Here is a 20,578-nt window from a genome sequence, read left to right as displayed (position 1 = left end):
TAACCATTTACTGATTTAACAGCGACTGAACGAAACGAACGACTCGTTCAGGAGCACTGAATCATTTGCAGAAGAATCATATCCAGTGCAGACTGCGGTTGAACCAAAAAACGGATCTGTGTTGCGTATTAAAACTTAAAAAGTGTTAAAACATTTTAATTTTATGCTGCCATAACAACACACACACACACACACACACACACACACACTATACTGAAAGATAACTGTGATGTGAATGTTCAGTTAGTTGTTGTGACTGAGTTATTAACTTCTTTTCTTTTTTTGTCTTTGTGCTGCAGGACAGTGTTGTGGTGAGTATATCATTACTAAACCACTTTATTGTATGATTGTGTGGGTTCCTTACTGTGCTAATCGAGTGTGTGTGTGTGTGTGTGTGTGTTTTTTCAGCTCCAGAAGAAGCTTCACTCTTTAGAGGAGCAGCTGAATAACGAGATGCAGGCCAAAGACGAGATCGAGCACAAGTACAGGACGAGCTGCGCGCGACTCGACAAGATCGCCAAAGAGCTTGAGGAAGAGGTGTGTGTGTGTGTGTGTGTGTGTGTGTGTGTGTGTGTGTGTGTGTGTGTGAGAGCACGCCTCGAACAACTAGTTCTATGACGATGCGCTTGTTTTCACTTGCATCTTATAATTAAGTGTTGTGACTGTGTGTGTGTGTGTAGATGAGCAGTAGGAAAGCTCTGGAGTCGTCCCTCAGACAGCTGGAGAGAGAAAAAGCTCTGCTGCAGCACAAAAGCGTCGAGAGCCACAGAAAGGCAGAGAGCGAGGCAGATCGCAAACGCTGCCTCGAAAACGAAGGTCTGCTCACACTCTCACGCGTGCGCACACACACACACACACACACACACACACACACAGAGATCCAGTAGTACTCATACAGTGTGTGTTGTGTTTGTAGTGAACAGTCTGAGGGATCAGCTGGAGGAGATGAAGAAGAGGAACCAAAACTCGCACATTTCCAACGAGAAGAACATCCACCTGCAGAAACAGGTACACACACACACACACACACACACACACACGTAAAGAATACAAGTCAATTAATTCAAAAATAAGAAAATGAAATAATAAAATTTCAACAAATAACTGTTAAAACCTCAGCTATTTAATTAAGTGTCTAAAAGTTTTATTATTATTAAAAAAAACATTATTATTTATATATCAATGAACAAATAAACACATTTGATAAGAAATGATGAACGTTATTAGAAACGGTGTTAACGTTTTACTCGGTCTCGTCTCCTCAGCTGGACGAGGCGAACACGTTGTTGCGGGCGGAGTCGGACGCTGCGGCTCGTCTGCGCAAGTCGCAGGTGGAGGGCAGCAAACAGCTGCAGCAGCTGGAGACGCACGTGAGAGAGCTGCAGGATAAATGCTGCCTGCTGGAGAGCAGCAAACTGACGATGGAGAAAGACTTCATCAGCCTGCAGGCGGCGCTGGACACTGAGAAACGAGAACACACACAGCGCTCCGAGACCATCTCTGACCTGCAGGGTGAGACAGGAGCGCGGTCTCTGTTTCAGAGAGAAACGGTGAATGAAAAGCGTCTCGTATTTGTGACACATATATTTTACACTGTTTATTTTCCCTGCAGTGCGTCTGTCGGGTCTGCAGGACGAGGTGAAGCAGGCGAGACAGGCTCTGTCCAAAGCCGAGACGGAGAAGAGACAGCTGCAGGAGAAACTCACTGATCTGGAGAAGGTAACACACACACACACACACACACACACACACACACACACAAAACAAACCGTTTCTAATAAACTAGCACAAAGTGCTTCCTCTCAATTCTCGACCTTAGTTCCTAAGCCCCGCCCCCCTGCTTTCTGTGTATCCAATAGGAGAAGAGCAACAAGGAGATTGACATGACGTACAAGCTGAAGGTCCTGCAGCAGAATCTGGAGCAAGAGGAGGCGGCGCACAAAGCCACGAAGACCCGACTCGCCGACAAGAACAAGATCAGCGAGTCCATCGAGGGAGCGAAGTCCGAGGCGGTGAAGGGTACGAGGGGTTCACTAACTGAAGAAATAGTGCAGCCTGTGTGCTGGACAGAGTGGTACACAATGCATGAGGGCCGGTGGGCACTATAAAGGTATGAGCGAGTGTGCTATAAATATTTTGTTTGTATTAACACTGTGTGTGTGTGTGTGTGTGTGTGTGCAGATCTGGAGCAGAAGCTGCAGGCCGAGCGTTCCTCAAAGCTGCAGGTGGAGAACCGGCTGCTGGAGCTGGAGAAACACAACTCCATGTTGGACTGCGATTACAAACAGGCGCTGCACAAACTCGATGAGCTGTGCAGACACAAGGACCAACTCACTGAGGAGGTGTGTGTGTGTGTGTGTGAAAAATTTTTACCCTAAAACGTAGGCAAAAATGTCCAAAATGTAGGCCTTTCTGAGTCAGTTCTTTGGTCATCACTCTTGAGGAACCCATAAAGGTTCTGTGTAGAACCCTAGAAGAGACAGGTTTCCTGGTTCCAATTAGAACCCTTTGATGAGGCTAGGAATACTTTATTTGCCCCATTAACCCTTGAAGAAAACATTTTAGACTGTGCTTCTCAAGAAACTGGCAACATTTTCTACAGAATGTTTCTTAAAATATGTACATGTTGATTCACGTGGTTATTGGCCAGTGTTTTGAAATCAGTACTGACGACGTTTTTGTGTGTCTCAGGTGAAGAACCTGACTCTGAAGATCGAGCAGGAGGTCCAGAAGCGCAGTCTGACCCAGAACGACTTGAAGGTACAGAACCAGCAGCTCAGCACCCTGAGGACATCGGAGAAGCAGCTCAAACAGGAGATAAATCACCTGCTGGACATCAAACGCAGCCTGGAGAAGCAGATCATGGAGCTCCGAAAGTACAGCATCCCACAATGCACCACACCGCACTCTTTAATTGTGGCTAATAGTCAGAGTAATGATGGGTTCACCTCATGTAGGATTATATTGAGCGTGTGTGTGTGTGTGTGTGTGTGTGTGTGTGTGTGTGTCAGGGAGCGTCAGGATTCTGACGGACAGATGAAGGAGCTTCAGGATCAGCTGGAGGCGGAACAGTATTTCTCAGTAAGACTGTTTACCCACATACACATGCAAAGCAATGAAAAGAGTAAGGGGTTAAAAAAAATATATAACCCAGGAAGTTATGACCAAATAAAGACAGATGGAAATGAAAAGGGACAGAAGACCTGTAGAGTGTGGAGAGCCATTGGGGTTAGAATACAGGAAGTTATTACCAAATAAGGAAAGCGGGAAACCAGAAGCGCCTTAGGAGGTTGAGAACAGGAAGCTGTGGCCAGATAAGGAAAGTGGGAAATGGAAAGGGTCAGATGGTTGGTAGAGGATGGAAAGAGTATGGAAAGCCATTGGGGTTAAAACAAACAAAAAAAAGACCAATAAGCTACAAGTATAAATAAGGGAAATGGGGAACAGAAAGGGTCAGCTGAGGTGTAGAGTTTGGAGACATATTGGATAGAGAACAGGAAGCTTTGCCCAAATAAGGAAAGTGAGAAATGAGTCACGTCAGATTGGGTGTAGTGTGTGGACAGCCATATGAGTTACAGAACAGGAAGCTGTAACCAAATACGGAAAGTGGAAAACGAAAAGGGTCAGTGGATGCTACTAGTGATTTTATTACGAGTGTGTGTGTGTGTGTGTGTGTGTGTGTGTGTGTGTGTGTGTGTGTGTGTGTGTGTGTGTGTAGACGCTGTACAAGACTCAAGTGCGGGAGTTAAAGGAGGAGTGTGAGGAGAGGAATAAGCTTTATAAAGACATGCAACAGAATCTGCAGGAGCTACAGGAGGAGAGGTGAGCACTGTGTGTGTGTGTGTGTGTGTTGAGCATAATCTGGAGAAGCTGAAGAAGCTCATGAAGGAGCTGTTAACTGCTGTGTGTGTGTGTGTGTGTGTGTGTGTGTGTGTGTACAGGGACTCTCTGGCCGCTCAGTTGGAGATCACCCTGACGAAGGCTGACTCGGAGCAGTTGGCTCGCTCCATCGCTGAGGAGCAGTACTCTGATCTGGAGAAGGAGAAGATCATGAAGGAGCTGGAGATTAAGGAGATGATGGCCAGGCACAGACAGGAACTCTCCGAGAAGGACACCACAATCAGCTTGGTCAGTCGGGCCAAATTCTGATGTGTAAGATTTCCTTGATTATAGCGTTCTATCTAACACTAAAATCCTGCCCTGCGTTTAGTTGGAGGAAGCTAACCGAATGCTAACGAGTGACGTCGCGAACCTGGCTAACGAGAAGGAAGAGCTGAACAACAAGCTGAAGGAGGCACTGGATGGTGAGGTTATTTTTTTTCCCCCAGAGTTCAGTTTTTAATAGTCTATTGCATACTTATGTGTATATATGTATATGTATACACACACACACACACACACACACACACGCACACATTTCTTTATCTGTCTTAATTCTTCTACGATTTCTCAGACATGCAGAAGCTGAAAGATGACGAACAGTCCATCACACAGATGAAGCTCGCTTATGAGAAGCAGCTGCAGTCAGAGAGGACTCTCAAGACACAGGTAAAGTACGGCAAGCGCTGAGGGACACGCCAGATTCATAAAAATGCTAACCATTTATACAGACAAGTGAACTAACGTAGCTGGATATTTAGCTAACTAATGCAAGCCTGCTTAAGTAATTTAAGCTTCAGCTCAAATATAGAAATATTTTTTAGAAATGACTAGCATTTCCTGTCGGAGAGTGAGCTAATATAGCTAACTAGCTAGATAGCAAGCAAGTTGCATATTGCATATATGTTCCATATATCTCATCTTAGATTACAAACTCAGTTAGGTTACATTTAAACGACTTTTTACCTAGCAAACTAACTAGCTAGCCAGTTCCAGACCATGGTCATTGTAACCATGGTGACCACATACTTGAGTAGTAAAGTGGTTAGGTTTGTTATGATCTGCATCTTTTTTTTTTTTTTTTCCTTCTTCTTTTTAAAAAAAAAAATCAGGCTGTGAACAAGCTAGCCGAAATCTTGAACAGGAAAGAAGTGCGTGGCAACGGAAGTCGCCGCGGAAACGACACGGACGTGAAGAGGAAGGAGAAAGAAAACAGGAAACTGCAGCTGGAGCTACGATCCGAACGGGAGAAACTCAACAGCACCATCATCAAATACCAACGAGAAATCAACGAAATGCAGGCGGTACGGCTACGTCGTCAAGCTAACGGCTGCCGCCGTGCTAGTATCACCTCAAACCTGACGCCAACCACGTAGCATTGGAGCTCAAACACTGCCCCACACTGATTATTAAGCATCGCTAATATAGTCTCATGCTAACACCACGAGTGTCTCGCTCTGTAGTTCATGTGCTAATATAATACTAATCGTACTACGGTGCTAAAAATGTATGCTAATGATAACCTCAGACTAACCGTTCGTGCTCTCAAGCTAGCCATTACAGACTGTTAATATAGCCTGATGCTAATCAACAACAATACCACCTCCCACTGAGCATCAAATCATGCTAACCCATAAACACCGCTAGTCACCACAGACTGCACACAGAATACTTCTGGGTTTCTTTTTGTTAATTTAAACATAATTCTTTCAGTTTATTCTTTAACCACCTGTGGGCTAGTTCAAAATTAGCTCGCTAGCTTTGTGCTCTTCTCTTCTCTAGCTACTTTTCGACAGGATTTATGTAGCGGGACTACCCTCCCGGCGAACGTCATTTTCTTCTCAACTGTGTTTAGCGCCTTTTATTCCGTGATAGCAGTAAGATAATCTCCGCGATGTCTGTCTGTAATTTTGTTTTCCTCCCAGCAACTAACGGAGGAGTCGGTGATGCGTGTGGAGCTGCAGATGGCTCTGGACAGTAAAGACAGCGATATCGAGCAGCTCCGAGGCCTCCTCAATTCCGTCAACGCGCACTCGCTCGACTCGGCCAGCATGAGCAGCGGCCCCGAGTTCGAAACCGACGAATCGCTGCCAGGTTTCACGTCCTTCTTGTGTTCTTTTTCCTCCTTTAACTTCATATTTCCTTTGTAATATTAATACTAATAGGATGGTATTGTGTATAGTGTATAGTGTATAGTGCGTGCCATTCTTTAGTAGTAGTGTTAATACTAATACAGTTCTTTTATTTATTTATTACAATAGAATTAGTACTAGTAGTAAATCGTATATCTACTGTACTCTTCACCACACCTTTGATCTCTGACTCATTTCTGGTTTAACTTCACCGCCGTGAACTGCCGCGATGCCGAGTTTTATGGTGCGAATGTCTTCCCCCGTGTGCACAGAGACGCGGTTGGAGGGCTGGCTGTCTCTCCCCGTGAGGAACAACACCAAGCGCTTCGGCTGGGAGAGAAAAGTGAGCCGCGTTTCAGTCGCGTTACGCCCACCCATCCACCCGTTATCGTTCTGTACCGAACCTGGTTCGGATCGAACCAACCTCGATGCTGTGTTTTGTGTTTACCGCAGTACGTCGTGGTGAGCAGCAAGAAGATCCTCTTCTACAACAGCGAGCAGGATAAAGAGCTCTCCAATCCCTACATGGTGCTGGATATAGAGTGAGCGTCGCCTCCGTCACTACAGCTCACACACTCGCAGCGCGTAGTAACGAGAAATCCGCTACGCGAGTACCAGCGTTAGTCATAACGTGTGCGTCCTCTCACGCTCTTTCTTCCTCTCTCTTTCATCAGTAAACTCTTCCACGTTCGTTCGGTCACCCAGACGGATGTGTACCGCGCAGACGCTAAAGAAATCCCTCGAATATTTCAGGTGTGATAACAGACCCTGTTTCCGAACTTGAGCTAAGTTAACGTTAGAAAAGATCGTCATGAGATTTATTTATTTATTTATTGATTGATTGTGTAGAATTAAGACTCGAATTTTCCTCGTCCTCGCCGTCTTGTCCTCTTCGCAGATCCTGTACGCGAACGAGGGCGAGAGTAAGAAAGAGCAGGAAGTGGAGCCGCTTCCCATCGGAGAGAAGTCCAGCTACATCTGCCACAAAGGTCACGAGTTCATCCCGACGCTCTACCACTTCCCCACCAACTGCGAGGCCTGCACCAAACCGCTGTGGAACATGTTCAAGCCGCCTCCCGCCCTCGAGTGCCGCCGCTGCCACATCAAATGCCACAAAGACCACATGGATAAGAAAGAGGAGGTGATCGCGCCGTGTAGAGGTGGGAAACTTCCTGAACGCGTTCTACCTTCAGAGCACGAATATACTTTGTTCAAAACTGTCAAAGGGAATGTTTTTAGAAGCGCTGTTTACCGTCGGTTTGACACAAGACGAATCATAAATATGCCCGAGCCCATAAAAATACACATGTAGCGAGAGTGTATATTTTGTTTTCCCGAACGCGACCGTGTTTCGTCCCTCCAGTGAACTACGACGTGTCCACGGCGAAGAACCTGCTGCTGTTGGCGCAGTCTCAGGAGGAACAGCAGAAGTGGGTCAGCAGGCTGGTTAAGAAGATCCCTAAAAAGCCTCCGGGCCCCGAGTGGAGCCACCGCTCGTCCCCTCGCGTCCCCACTAAAGTCCAGGCCAGCCAGTCGATGAGGAGAACCAGCCGCCAGCTACAGGCCGGGAAAACCAGGTGAGCAAACGCGCCCGAGTTTACGCCGTCGCGTCCCGTTGACCTGGATCTCGCGTAACATTTCACATAACCTCAGTGCAGCGATGAGATTATGAAAAGATGCAGCCGCGTAAACCCTCCTCTTGACTTTTTTCTTTACAAATTTCTGAAACAAATGTTAGCATGGCTAGTCAAAGCACCATTAGCGTTACCTCGCTTGAAGCTAACCAACATCGTCTAGTTTTCATTAGCATGAAATCACTGTATTCATTTGTTATTTGCCAAATTAATAACCTTGCTGGGTATTAAATGTAGTAAACCCTTTTAAACGTGACTCTAAATGGGTTGTTATGGGTTTTTTGGGGGTTTTTTTGGGTAATGTGGTGCTGGTCACGTAGTGCAACTCTGTATGACACACACAGGACTGTGCAAAACTGCTCGGAGCCCACAGCGCCCCCTCCAGGCAGCGAGAAATTCCTCCACTACAAGGGTCATGAGTTTTTGCCCATTTTCTACCACTTCCCTACGACGTGCGAAGCCTGCGCTAAGCCCCTGTGGAACGTGATCAAGCCTCCCTTGGCGCTGGAGTGCAAACGGTGCCAGATCAAGTGCCACAAAGACCACATGGACAAGAAAGAGGAGGTTCTCGCGCCGTGTAACCGTGGCAGATTCGACCCCCAGTTCGCCGCCGGGTGATAACTAGCTGGGCGGGGACTTAACATTTCTTCGTAGCGAGCGCTAACAATTCGAAAATGAACTGGAGCTCAAGTGGTCTTGCTCATTTCTTGCGGTTCCGTACAAACGCATCTTTAACAACTGCACGGCGTCACGGCCGAAAAAGCCGTCCGTCCGCTAAAAAAATTAATAAAAACGCCACGTCGTTTTGGCTCCAGTTCATTTTTCAGACTTTCGCGCTGCTGAAACAGAGAACTCGTCGTCCATGGCATGCCTTCTGCCAACTAACAAACCTTTCTATTCAACTCGGCATCCATAACGAAACGGGCTGAACAACACTCGCTAGCCAGAACCTTATTTGAAGGCTGTGTCACACTAATCCCAGGCTTAAAGTGTCATATTTTTTTAACCAGATTTCATTTTGACGTTCCCATACAGCCTTCAAATGACGTGTGTTTAGTGATCGGACTCGTCGCGTCGCCGGGTGTAGCGTTTTAGCTCTTTAGTTCTTGGCTGCAATCTACAAAGGACTTGAGATCTCGATGCCGTTCGGGTTAGTGAACCGTCGGGACGATCGTTAGCATATTATCTAAATCCAGACAGCTATTGTGGAAATCGTTCACTAGTTCACGTACTCGAACGTGTCACGAGTACTTGGCGGTGGTTTATTCCCGTGTCCTCCAGTGTTCCAGCTGGAAGCCCTCTCTCAGCTGAACCTCAACGCTCTTCCCACTCTTTATAAAGGTTTTAAATGTTGGCCGTCGGGACGGGCGTTTCCCCTGCTGAAGAAATCAAACGGTCTAGATTTATGATCTAAATGTTGAGTAGCCTGTACCATTATACATCTCTCAAAAGGGGGGTGGATTTCTACAGGGTCTTCCTGCTGTACTTCCTATATTTCAGGAAATTGAGTCTTCCAATTTCATCTTGTTTAGTATTACGTATCCGTGTCGGTTGATCACATTTCAGAAAACGTCGGCCTGAACCATCTGAGACTCTGGTGAGGGGTGGTGATCCGTCTCTGTAGGCTAAAGCATGGCACTCTTCCTTCCTTTTAGGCTTCTGGATGTGGGTCTTGAAGACTGGCATTGGACTTTGGATGAGGTCCATGATGATGATGATGATGTTGAGAATGAATTTAATGTCTGAGGGAGCATGCAGGGTTCGAATCATGGTAACTCCTGAGTGCATGATTGCGAGTATGGGTTTGAAGTGGGTCTCAATGACCGCTGACGCTCAGCAGGAGACGGACAACCCGGTCCGTCCCAAACATCCTCTCTTTCAAGTCCAGTCGGACGAGACGCACTCCATTCACGTTTCGCCGTCCGTCCCGTGTCCAGTTTTTGGTACTGACTAACGAAAGAGAGAATGTTTACCATTGGGTGTTTGGCTTGTCTTTGTCTCCGCCCGCTTTTTGACCTTCTAACCTTTTCACCCCTCAGCCCGCCCAGGTCAGGATCTCCAACTCGGGGAAGAGAGGACTCTGAGAGCAATCTGAAAAAATGAATCGCACGTTTTTGGTGTTTTCTTGTTTGTTTGTTTGTGTTGTGTTTTTTTTTTTTCTGTTTTACTTGAATTCTTCTTCTTTTTTTGCCAAACTTTTTATTCATCTAATTACAAACCCATGATTACAGCTAGAGAAATAACATTCACGATGTTGTTTAAAAAAAAGAAAAGTGTTCTATTGATACAGCACCATGATTAGTTTTAGTAGTTTTGTTATCTCATGCAATAAAAGTTTGCGAAATGGAGTGTTTTGAGTGATGAGTGCATGCATGGTGTGTCCTGTCGATATGAAACTTTTATTGCTATTTGTTCAAATTTAACGCTAAACTGTCACTCACTCGGGACTTGGCGAATTTTTTTTCTTCTTTTTTTTCCGTAGGAAAACTGAACACTTGGCAACATTTCGTCCAAAATATCGTACACTAAAAGTTTGTGAAAACGCCGACACAATAGAAACGGTGTTTTACGTCGTTCGGTACAGAAATGCAGCAAATTAGCAACGTAACTTTAGGCTAACGTTGTGTGGTGACATGCTAGGCTAACGTTAAGTAGCACGCTGTCGTGCTTAATGGTAATCCGCTGAATATTTTCAATATTGTTTAAATTCTGATCCTTGCTGTAAAGCTTTCTGTGCTAAGCGTTTACGTCCCGGATGTGTTTATTTTCCCGGACTTGCTTCATTTGCTCATGATGCTAATTTGCCGCCTTTCTGTAAGGAGAAGTTTTGGTTCAGCTCCTATCATACTGCAGCTCCTTGAGCTGTAAGAGTTTATTTCAGCTCTGCGCTACTCCGAGCGTGTTTGCCCACACCGTCGGAAGCACCCGGAGTACCGCCTACTATTGAAATGCTAAAAAGTAGCGTGTTACAATCGGGCTGAAGCAAAATAATGAACGTTTCTGTGACGTCGTATAAGGACGAGGAGTGGCACAAGGCTCATTTTATCGCATCCGTGTCACGTGTGCTTCTTTACTTTCCAGGTCAGTACGTTGAAGATCATCATTATTGGCACAATAATGACTAACTCTCTGTCTCTCTCTTTCTCTCTTTTTGTTTTTCTTTCCTCCCCTTCCTCTCTTTAGCTAACCTCACTTTGGGAATGTGGTGTAACTTCGTGCTGAGGTTTGGGCTCTCCTGCTTTCACACCAAGAACTTAACATTTTTGTAACGTTTCATCGATCCAAACTAGCGAGAAAACGTTACGTCGCCGGGTTTCGAGCGTCGCCCTGTAGGGACGTCTGTGAGGTTTTCCAGGACCTTTAAAAAAAAAAAAAAAAAAAAAAAAAAAAACCTGCAGAGAAATGTTGGAAGATGAGTCCCTCGGAGTCTTGGATCTTCACCTTTTTTTTTCTTCACCAAACCAGAATGCAAAGCACTCAGATGGACTGAACCGGACCAAACGGACACACTACAAGATTGTGGAGGAATCTGTGCTAGTCAAGATGTTCTTGGGAAGAAAAAAAAAACCAAAAAAACAAAGCAATCTATCCCCCCCCCCCCCCCCCCCCCCCCCCCAATGTCCTGGAGATAGGTGTGTGCCGATATTACATGATGATGAACATTTTATCACGCTTTCACGATATCATCACAATGCGTCAGAGAAGGACTGATTGTATGGTAGCGATGGTTTTTAAACTTTCTTTGAAGTCTTTATTTATAGGACCCATGCGATGTGTGCGAAATGAGAACCTTAGATTTTCAAAGGTACCCATCTTGAAAAGGAACCGTGACAGGCCTTGAGATAGCTAAGCAAAACAAAAAACAGAATTGTAGGACCTTTAAGGGTTATTTGGTTGTCCCTCTCAAAAGGGGTTTCAAGTAGAACCTTTTCGGCGAGCTGAAAATCCTTAACGACAAAAAATACAGACCTTCAGGAGCCCTTCAAAGGCAAACATCTCATGAGGTAGCATTGTGACAGATGGCACTCAGGTACACTCTAAGAAACTTTCGGACTTTTAAGGGTTTGTCAGATATTCCTCATGAGAAAACAGTTTCCCCGTCACAAGGAGTTCCAAGTGGAACCTTTTAAGCAAGCTAAGAAGCCTTAATTATCGAGAATAAGGAGCTCTAGGGGACTTGCGACAGGTAACCATCTGATGGGGCAACACTGGTAAACCCTGGTGGAACCCTGGCAGCCACTCATAGGTACACGCTTAGAGAAATATCCTTTTGAAATCTTCTCCACCGAACCTATGAGTTACTCCCGAGGGACAAACTAAGAACCCTTAAGGGTTCTCCATTTTCTATCAGAGATGACCCCAAAATCGGACCCTCTTCACAAGCTAAGAAGCCTTAATTATCGAGAATAATGAGCTTTAGGGGACTCTCAAAGGTAACCATCTGATGGGGCAACACTGTGACGGAGAAGGAACCCTTGCAGAACCCTTAAGGTTTCTTAGTTTATCCCTCGGGAAGAACTCTTATAGGTTCTGTGTAGAAGATTAACAGAATATCAGAAAAGTCCCCAAATAGGACCTTCTTTCCAAGCTAAGAAACCTGAATTACCAAGTAACCTCTGAAGAACCTTTTACGAAGCCTTTTTCCCCCTCACTAAGAGGGTAGTTCATCAGGTATCATCTGAACATGAATCCAGAGCTTTTGTCTCGAGGATAGAATTGGGATTGACCGCTCCAAGAAGGAGCGCCTGCAACGCCGCTCTCAAATTTGGCCAGAGTCATTTCCAGAGTCAATATCTTGAGTGTGCGCAAATCCAAAAGCCATATTTTGAAGAGAACAGTATTGATCAAGATCACGATGTATCGTATGACCACTTCGGCACATGCCTAATTTCATCCAGTGTGTAGCTGGAAGCACATTTTATACTAAGCTCTATTGACGAGCTTTTTCCATCCGATTCCAAGATGGACCAGTCCGGTCTGTGCTGCATGGCCACCGTAACTGTCTCCAGGACTGTGGTATTTGGTACTTTAACACTACGTTGTCGGATTGAGAATCACCCCACACACACACGCACACACACAAATATTTGTTTATTGAAAATGGAATAGTGTGTTTTCTCTGCACTACGACCAAGCCTTACAGTGTTAACCACACCCACTCTTAACGGAGGGTTAGACTACTTAAACCTGTTCTCAGGGCAGAATGTTCGCCAGCGACAGCAGTGTCTCCAAAGTCTTCAAAATCCCACATGCCGTGTTTTTTGTTCCGTTTCAAAAAGTCCGAAAACTAGCCGCGTCATTAGATTATCGTGAACAATAATAACAGCTGTACAACAGTTAGCTATAATAACAAACAGACGAGTTTTTTGCGCAGTCGCTATCCGCGATCGTTTCAAGCGAGCGAATTCGACTCCTCTGCGCCGACTGACTTTGTTGCTTTTGAGTTCGCGGTCCAGTACACTTCTGCCCACGTTTAATTTATTTGAAGTAGGCGTAGCTCGATCTCGATTAGAATAGACCAATAAAAGGAGTTAGTTAGTTACAGATGTCGATCCGTAGATGCACAAGACGCAGCGTCACAAACGCAGTCGTTTTAATTCAAGCGATCGCGATAACCATGCGAATTCCGTAAGCACACGAGACATTCACGTTCTCATCTTGGTTTGTATCTCGCTTCCTCACGGGTTCGTTTCCCGTCAACAGCTTCAAAGAATCCAGAATGACGTCGGACCGATGATCTCGGCGCGAAGAACGAGTTCCCGTTATAGCTAGAAATCCGGCACATCTCCGAGGACCCAGGACTCCGCCTACTGTCCGTTATGTTGCTCGTCACGCTTAACCAATCGAGTCGTTTCTGCCCCCGAGAACAGGTTAGGGTGAGTAAAACTCCCTCGAGCACTTAACACGCTCCCCCGTGAATGTAAAGCCGACGCGGTCGACCGTTTTCACGTCTGCGTGAAGAATAAAGGCCGGGGGGGGGGGGGGGGGGGGAGTACCGTTATTTTATTATTATTTTTTTATCCTGAGAGGAAAATAAAAAATTTTATTCTAAAAGTGTGCTTACTTTATCTGGGATTAGATTTAAACCCATAATTTCATTCCAGATCTGAAATCGTCTATCGCACATCCGCATCTGTTCACCTCCGACTGTTTTGTGGTTCGAAGTGATCCGAGTATTTTTCTATAGAGTTCACGTGTGAACGAAGCCGCGAGTGCCGTGAACGTGTTACTCATACTGTACTATTTTTTTTTATTTTATTTTTTAAACAGAGCTCCTAACGGTAAGGCACAACTATCTATAAACCTACACCGTCTATCGGACACGCCATCCTAGAGTCACGTGCTTTTTATTTATACTGGCCTGAGCACTTTTCATGTTAAAGCGCCGCGTCCAGGTCTGCATGTTTTATAAAACGCTGTATCGTTTGACAAATAGAACGAAACCTGTATGTAGCCTCTGTGGTTTGAACAACCTGTATAACATTTGCTTATTTTTGTAAACAATAAATAAAAGTAATCTATATAGCTGTGAAATGTAGTTATGGAAGTAAAGTTTTAATATAAAAAAAAAAAAAATCGTCTTTTCAAATTATTTCTCCATATATGTTGAGATGTTTGTTTGTTATTTTACTGAAGTGTTTTATTCCCCTTACACCGTAGCAGTTTGCCAACTATTATAATTTTATTTGTTAAAAGAACGACGTATTTTTTTTTTTTAATCAGCTTAATGTTCATTCTTATTCTCACTTACGTTATCGATATATCAAACCCCCCCCCCAACCCCCGCCTCTTGTCGTTGTTCACAGGAACAGGAAACCGTGTTTGTCACACAGAATGGTTTCAGATCATCGTACGAAATGAAATAAAAGACGAGGAGGACATGAGGACGTACGAAATGCACTTTTCTCAGTGATTATTTATTAAAGGATGAAAGGTTATGCAACACCTACATCACTCACGTGAAAAAGTAAACAGCCCCTCGGGGATTTCTGGGGGGGGTTTTTTTCGCGATCGCGGAAACGGACGCAAAATTTATTCACATTGCATTCATTCGTTAATGTTTTTCTTTTTTTTTTCTTTCTTTTAAAAAAAAATCTCTCCATCAAGCGTGTAGAGTGTCGGAATCTCGCCGCTTTCCCAAACTCACGACGAGAAGCGATCAGCGATGAACTTGTAAATGGATGTAATGACAATGATAATAAAACTACTGCAAATTTTAAGAGTTTTTAAAATCATGATGTGAAAGTGCTCACGTTTCAGACCAACATAAGTGGAAGGAGTCTCCAGCGGCGGCGCTTTATAACTCCGAGAGAGTGAGTCTGGTGAAGGAAGGAACGAATGCTGTAACGTAAAAGGGGACAGGAACTTTTTTGGTTCCACGGACGTTCCACAACGTGAAATGTGACTACAGATGTATGAATATATGACGTGTCATTCTTTAATAAACAAAATTGCAATTGTTGGAAAACGGCTGTGATATAAAAGGAATGAAAGCGTCGGGGTGCCGTTACAGGGACGGTGACGGGTATCGGCGTGTTTTATTCCTTACGTATCGAGAAAACGCAAGTTTGAGGTTTTCTGCTAAAACAAGTTTAAATGGTATTCGCAGTTCAGGGGAAAGTACGCAAGGATGGTCATTTTTTCACCTCGAGTAATTTATATTTTAGTGTGGTGAAAGTAGCACAGTGGTAAAATGTCGTATACAGTATAGCATAATGTATACTGATACATTTTTATGTTCAATTTGGCTTAATTGTGTAGTGTTCGATTTTTTATTTATTTATTTATTTTTACATTTATTATTATTTAACGCAATTAAATTACAGAAATTACATTAGAGTTTGCAGCAGATGAAACTTTCAACAAGATCATCAACACAGAAATCAGCGTTTTGTCAAATGTATCTCATAAAACCCGGGGTGTGCGTTGACGAGGGCGTGTACGCACACACCGAGACAGAGAGAACACGACCCTGACCCGAGGATATAAAGGAATGTTCTACGTGGAGGAGTGGACGCAGAGTCTGCTTCAGGCTTCATTGATTATCGATTGTAGGGGTGCCAATAATTTTGGGACCGCTGAAACCATTTAATGAAAACTCTGCTATTTCTGTAAAATAATGCTGAAAATGGTGTTCGTTGTATGTGTTATTTAGCTATTGTTAACATTTTTTGATAATCCCGGTATCGACAAAGCGAGACAATCTGATGTGTGAGCCTTGAACTCGCTGGGGTCAGAGGCGAGGCTTTTACCCCTGACTCAACTTTTAAAATCTGGATTTTTCTTTTTGAATAAACAAGTCTAGCAAGTGATGATGATGTAAAGTGTGCAATAAAGGTCTTGAACCTGTCTGGTTCTCTGTGGCTCACGTGCAGTGTGTGTGTGTGTGTGTGTATAATTTGAAGTCTGTGCTCAGGTGAGCTACCTGAGTCAAGTCTTTACCTGTCTCCGTGACACTGGGTTTGAGTTCCAGGTGTGATAAACGTGTGTGTGGTTCTTTAATTACGCGTTCTCTTGCCGCATGGAGGTGTAAAGTGAAAGATAAACCTCCCAAAAAAGCTGCTTGTTTGTGTATGTGGTTGGCTCAGTGGTTAAAGTGCGTAGCTGCTGGTGCAGGAGAAGCAGCGTTTGAGCTCTGGTTCAGGTGCGTGAGCGTCTATTGTACGTTTTGTTATGGTGATGTTCACCAGAGAGAAGTGGAGGTGTGAAGTGAAAGAACAAGCGTGTCGGCTCTTGTGGCTCGTTGGGTTAGATTTGTATTCGTGTTTACAGGAAGACCTGGTTTTCAGTCCTGGCTCAGGTGAGGAAAAAGTATAATAAGAGTCTTTGCTGGGTCTCTGTACAGGTGGAGGTCTGTAGCTAAAGATAAAATCCTCTAGGACAGCAGTGAGTGTTGTCTGCTCTGGTGGCTCAGTGGGCTAAAGGTCTCACACTGTGTTGAAACTTCTTTTCGTGGCTTCCTCTGGGCAGTAAGGGTTGGACTCTGGTGGGACTCTAAATCCAGAGAGAGAAAGTCCGGTTAGTGGAACAGTGTTTGTGCTGTAGTCTGTGAAGGTTCTAACCCTCTTTTTGGCAGGTTTTAGAATAAACTGTGATGTTGCATTGTGAAGTGTTTCCTGAAGTTAAAAACACACACTCTCACCCTGGTGCTACGTTTGTTCCTCTTTGGTGTAGTGGATTGTGTCAGTATTGGGGGTTCCAGACAGCATTGGTTCTGTTGAGTCCAACAAACAGTACCGTTTCCTAGGCATCTGTGGTGTAGTGGTTAGAGTTCATGGCCATGTTTGTATGATGGTTGTTGTTTGTGCAGGTTCTAACCGTCTTCTTGGCAGGAGCAGCACTTTTAAGAATAAAAGCAGTGTGAAGCAGTATGAAGGTTTGATGGAAGCAGTGCTCTGTAAGAGACTCTGTAGCTCAATTGGTTGAGTAGTTGCTTCTGTGGCTCAGAAGATGCTTGGATCAAAACCCAACAAGAGCTCTTAGCTAACAGAAAATGGTTGGAGTTGGTGGGAAGGGTGTGGTGGTGGTGGTAGGTGGAGTTTCATGTGAGGGATGGTTGTAGGAAGGGTACAGTGGGGGTTGCAGGCTCAGTTGGAGAAAGAGTTGCAAGATGGGATGGGTGTAGGAAGGCAAGAGTGGAGTCTCAGGTAGAGAAAGAGCTGCAAGTGGGGGTGGGTAGAGTGTACAGGTTGGGTAGGAAGGGAACTGGGATAGATTGCAGTGTCAAGGGGTTGTGTGTGTGTAGGAAGGGAACAGTGGGGGAGTCTCAGGGAGAGCTGGGTGCACATGTGGCAGAGTAGACAGAGAGTGTGAAGGACAAGCCAGGGGAGGGATGTGCACCCAGTGGAAGGGAACAGGGGTGGTGGCTTAGGAAGAGGTGGGTGCACATGTGGAAGTGGAGACAGAGAGTGTGTAAGAGCAGTGGGAGGAAGGTACAGCCAGAGAGAAGGGTTTTTATGTGACCTACTTCTATTGCCCTTTAGTACATACCCCCACCAGTCAGTGAGGGGTTTTTATGTGGAAAAAAAACTAACCCTTTACCCTACTACAGGTTTTACTTCCCTTGAGTACACACCCTCTCACTCCCTCTTACCAAGACCCTTACCCTTTTCTCTGCTTCCCACCCTTGAGTGCACACCCTTCTCCACACATTCCAGGGTTGAACTGAAGGGTGTGCACTCTCCCTCCTACCAACCAACTCCTCCCTCACCACTGCACTCTCCCTCCACCCCTCCCTTACCTGACCACTGCAATTACATTCAGTGTACTTCTAGACACAACTCCACAGACAATCATCCAACACATTCTAAGCTCACACCCAATCATCCACCCCCTCAAGCCTGTTCCTCCACCTATTTCCCAACCTACACCTTCTATTGAACCACCCACACTACTCCACCTCTAAGCTCTCAATCTCCAACCAAGCACTCCATTTGGGGTTTGATCCAAGCACCTTCTACTCCACAGAAGGTGGCCACTTAGCCAACTGAACCACACAGCCCACACACAACTCCCTCTATCCATCACACCTTCATACTTCCACAGCACTTCGACTTTTGAGATTTTATTAAACTAGCCAAAACATAGAAGTGAACTTACACTTTCTAGCACACCATCATTGTCATGAACTTTAACCACTACACCACCAAGGGACAGAAGCTAAAGACGTGTTGGGCTTTTGTCATCGTAAATCACTTCACAAGGATGCAGCAATTTTTAGTCTTAAACCTTCCAAAAGGTAGACGAGAACCTACACCTTTTTCTCATTATAAATCACTTCATGCGGCATCATGAATTTTTTGTCTTAAACCTTCAAAAAAGCAGAAGAGAACCCACAATTTCTTGAACACCATCATTGGCAAGAACTCTAACCACTACACCACCAATGGACAGACTCAGCTAATGTCTGTTAGACTTTTGTGATCGTAAATAACGTCATGAGGACGCAGAGATTTTTAGTCTTAGACCAGCCAAAAGACAGCCAAGAACCCACACCTTCTGGAAAACCAACATTGGCGTGAACTTTAACCACTACACCAGCAACTGACATAAAGACCACACGTGTGTTGGAGTTTTGTCATCATAAATCACTTCATGAGGCTGCATTAAACCAGCCAAAATGTAGAAGTGAAACTATACCTTCTGGAAGGCCATCATTGGCATGATCTCTAACCACTACACCATCAAGGACAGAAACTACACACGTGTGTTGGACTTTTCTCATTATAAATCACTACATCATGAATTTTATGCCTTAAACCTTCCAAAAGGTAGAGGAGAACCCACACCTTCTGGAAGGCTAGCTCAGTGATGAACTGTAACCACTACACCATCAAGTCACAGAAAATTCATACATGTGTTGGACTTTTGTCATCATAAATCATGAGGACGCAGAGATTTTATGTCTTAAATCAGCCAAAAGACAGCCAAGAACCCACCAATTCTGGCATACCATATTCATCACTGACATGAACTCTAACCACTACACCACAAAGGAGCAGAAATACCGCACGTGTGTTGGACTTTTGTCATCATAAATCACTTCATGAGGGTGCAAAAGTTTTTTTTGTCTTAAACCAGCCAAAAGGTAGAGAAAAACCCACACTTCCTGAAAGACCATCACCAGCATGAACTCTAACCACTACACCACAAACGGACAAAATCAGTACACCTATGTTGGACTTTTGCCATCATAAGTCACTTCATGAGGCTGCAGCAATTTTTTGTCTTAGCGCATCCAAAAGACAGGTGAGAACCAACACCCTCTGGAACACCATCAAAAACATGAACTCCAGCCACTACACCATCAAAGAACCGAAATGCTAACCATCTGTTGGAGTTTTGTCATCATAAATCACTTCATGAGGCAGCAAGAATTTTTTGTCTTAAACCTTCCAAAAGGTAGAAGAGAAGCCACACCTTCTGGAAGGCCATCATTGCCACAAACTCTCACCACTACACCATCAAGGACAGAGACTACACACGTGTTGGACTTTTCTCATTATAAATCACTTCATGAATTTTTTGTCTTAAACCTTCCAAGAGATAGAGGAAAACCCACACCTTCTGGAAGGCCATCACAAACATGAACACTAACCACTACACCACCGAGCAACAGGAAGGTCATCCGTGAGTTGGACTTTTGTCATCATAAATCACTTCATGAAGATGCAGAGATTTCAGGTCTTAAACCTTCCAAAAGGTAAAAGAGAACCCACACCTTCAGGAACACCACCATTGGCATGAAATCTAACCACTACACCATCAACGGACAGAAATGCTAAACGTCTGTTGGACTTTTGTCATCGTAAATAACTTCATGAGGACTGAGCAATTTTTAGTCTTAGACCAGCCAAAAGACAGCCAAGAACCCACAACTTCTGGAAGGCCATCATTAACACGAACTCTAACCACTACACCAGCAACAGACATAAATACCACCCGTGTGTTGGACATTTGTCATCATAAATCACTTCATGAGGCTGCAGAGATTTTAAGTCTTAAAGCAGCCAAAACACAGAAGAGAACCTACACCATCTGGAAGACCATCATTGCCATGAACTCTAACCACTACACCACCAAAGGACAGAAATGCCACATGTGTGTTGGAGATTTCTCATCATTTTTTGTCCTAAATCTCCCAAAAGGTAGAAGAGAACCCACACTTTCTGGAACACGCTCATTACAATGTACTCTAACCACTACAGGACAGAAACCTTGTTGGACTTTTGTCATCATAAATCACTTCATGAGGATGCAGCAATTTTTTTATTTTTTTTTGTCTTAGAGCGTCCAAAAGACAGCCAAGAACCAACAGTCTCTGGAACACCATCATAGACGTGAACTCTAACCTGTACACCAGCAATAGACGAAAATACCAAACATCTGCTGGAGTTTTGTCATCATAAATCACTTCATGAGGCAGCAAGAATT

The 20,578-nt window shown here is 44.5% G+C and overlaps 1 protein-coding gene across 5 annotated transcripts in view; it reads left to right on the top strand.

Moving 5' to 3' along the window:
* The window catches only part of rock2a (rho-associated, coiled-coil containing protein kinase 2a), a 50,324-nt gene that overhangs the window by 27,798 nt on the left and 1,948 nt on the right, over positions 1 to 20,578 (top strand). Inside the window, exons 11-32 of one of the 5 annotated variants that reach the window (XM_053679319.1) lie at positions 300 to 311; positions 409 to 537; positions 681 to 816; positions 917 to 1,008; positions 1,266 to 1,512; positions 1,613 to 1,719; positions 1,860 to 2,019; positions 2,182 to 2,342; positions 2,692 to 2,876; positions 3,012 to 3,081; positions 3,719 to 3,822; positions 3,942 to 4,128; positions 4,211 to 4,304; positions 4,454 to 4,548; positions 4,992 to 5,183; positions 5,805 to 5,973; positions 6,284 to 6,354; positions 6,465 to 6,553; positions 6,686 to 6,764; positions 6,910 to 7,171; positions 7,375 to 7,588; positions 10,829 to 16,013. In XM_053679319.1, the coding sequence (XP_053535294.1) occupies positions 300 to 311; positions 409 to 537; positions 681 to 816; positions 917 to 1,008; positions 1,266 to 1,512; positions 1,613 to 1,719; positions 1,860 to 2,019; positions 2,182 to 2,342; positions 2,692 to 2,876; positions 3,012 to 3,081; positions 3,719 to 3,822; positions 3,942 to 4,128; positions 4,211 to 4,304; positions 4,454 to 4,548; positions 4,992 to 5,183; positions 5,805 to 5,973; positions 6,284 to 6,354; positions 6,465 to 6,553; positions 6,686 to 6,764; positions 6,910 to 7,171; positions 7,375 to 7,588; positions 10,829 to 10,832 (2,859 nt within the window). In that variant the 3' untranslated portion in view covers positions 10,833 to 16,013. Of the gene's footprint in view, positions 1 to 299; positions 312 to 408; positions 538 to 680; positions 817 to 916; positions 1,009 to 1,265; positions 1,513 to 1,612; positions 1,720 to 1,859; positions 2,020 to 2,181; positions 2,343 to 2,691; positions 2,877 to 3,011; positions 3,082 to 3,718; positions 3,823 to 3,941; positions 4,129 to 4,210; positions 4,305 to 4,453; positions 4,549 to 4,991; positions 5,184 to 5,804; positions 5,974 to 6,283; positions 6,355 to 6,464; positions 6,554 to 6,685; positions 6,765 to 6,909; positions 7,172 to 7,374; positions 7,589 to 7,989; positions 9,994 to 10,828; positions 16,014 to 20,578 lie in introns of those variants that run through there. The other 4 variants (XM_053679317.1, XM_053679316.1, XM_053679315.1 and 1 more) reach the window with 4 other exon arrangements.

The sequence above is a fragment of the Ictalurus punctatus genome, chromosome 3 (assembly GCF_001660625.3).
Source record: "Ictalurus punctatus breed USDA103 chromosome 3, Coco_2.0, whole genome shotgun sequence".
In the NCBI taxonomy this organism is placed as follows: Eukaryota; Metazoa; Chordata; class Actinopteri; order Siluriformes; family Ictaluridae; genus Ictalurus; species Ictalurus punctatus.
This window is presented reverse-complemented; position numbering and strand designations above follow the sequence as displayed.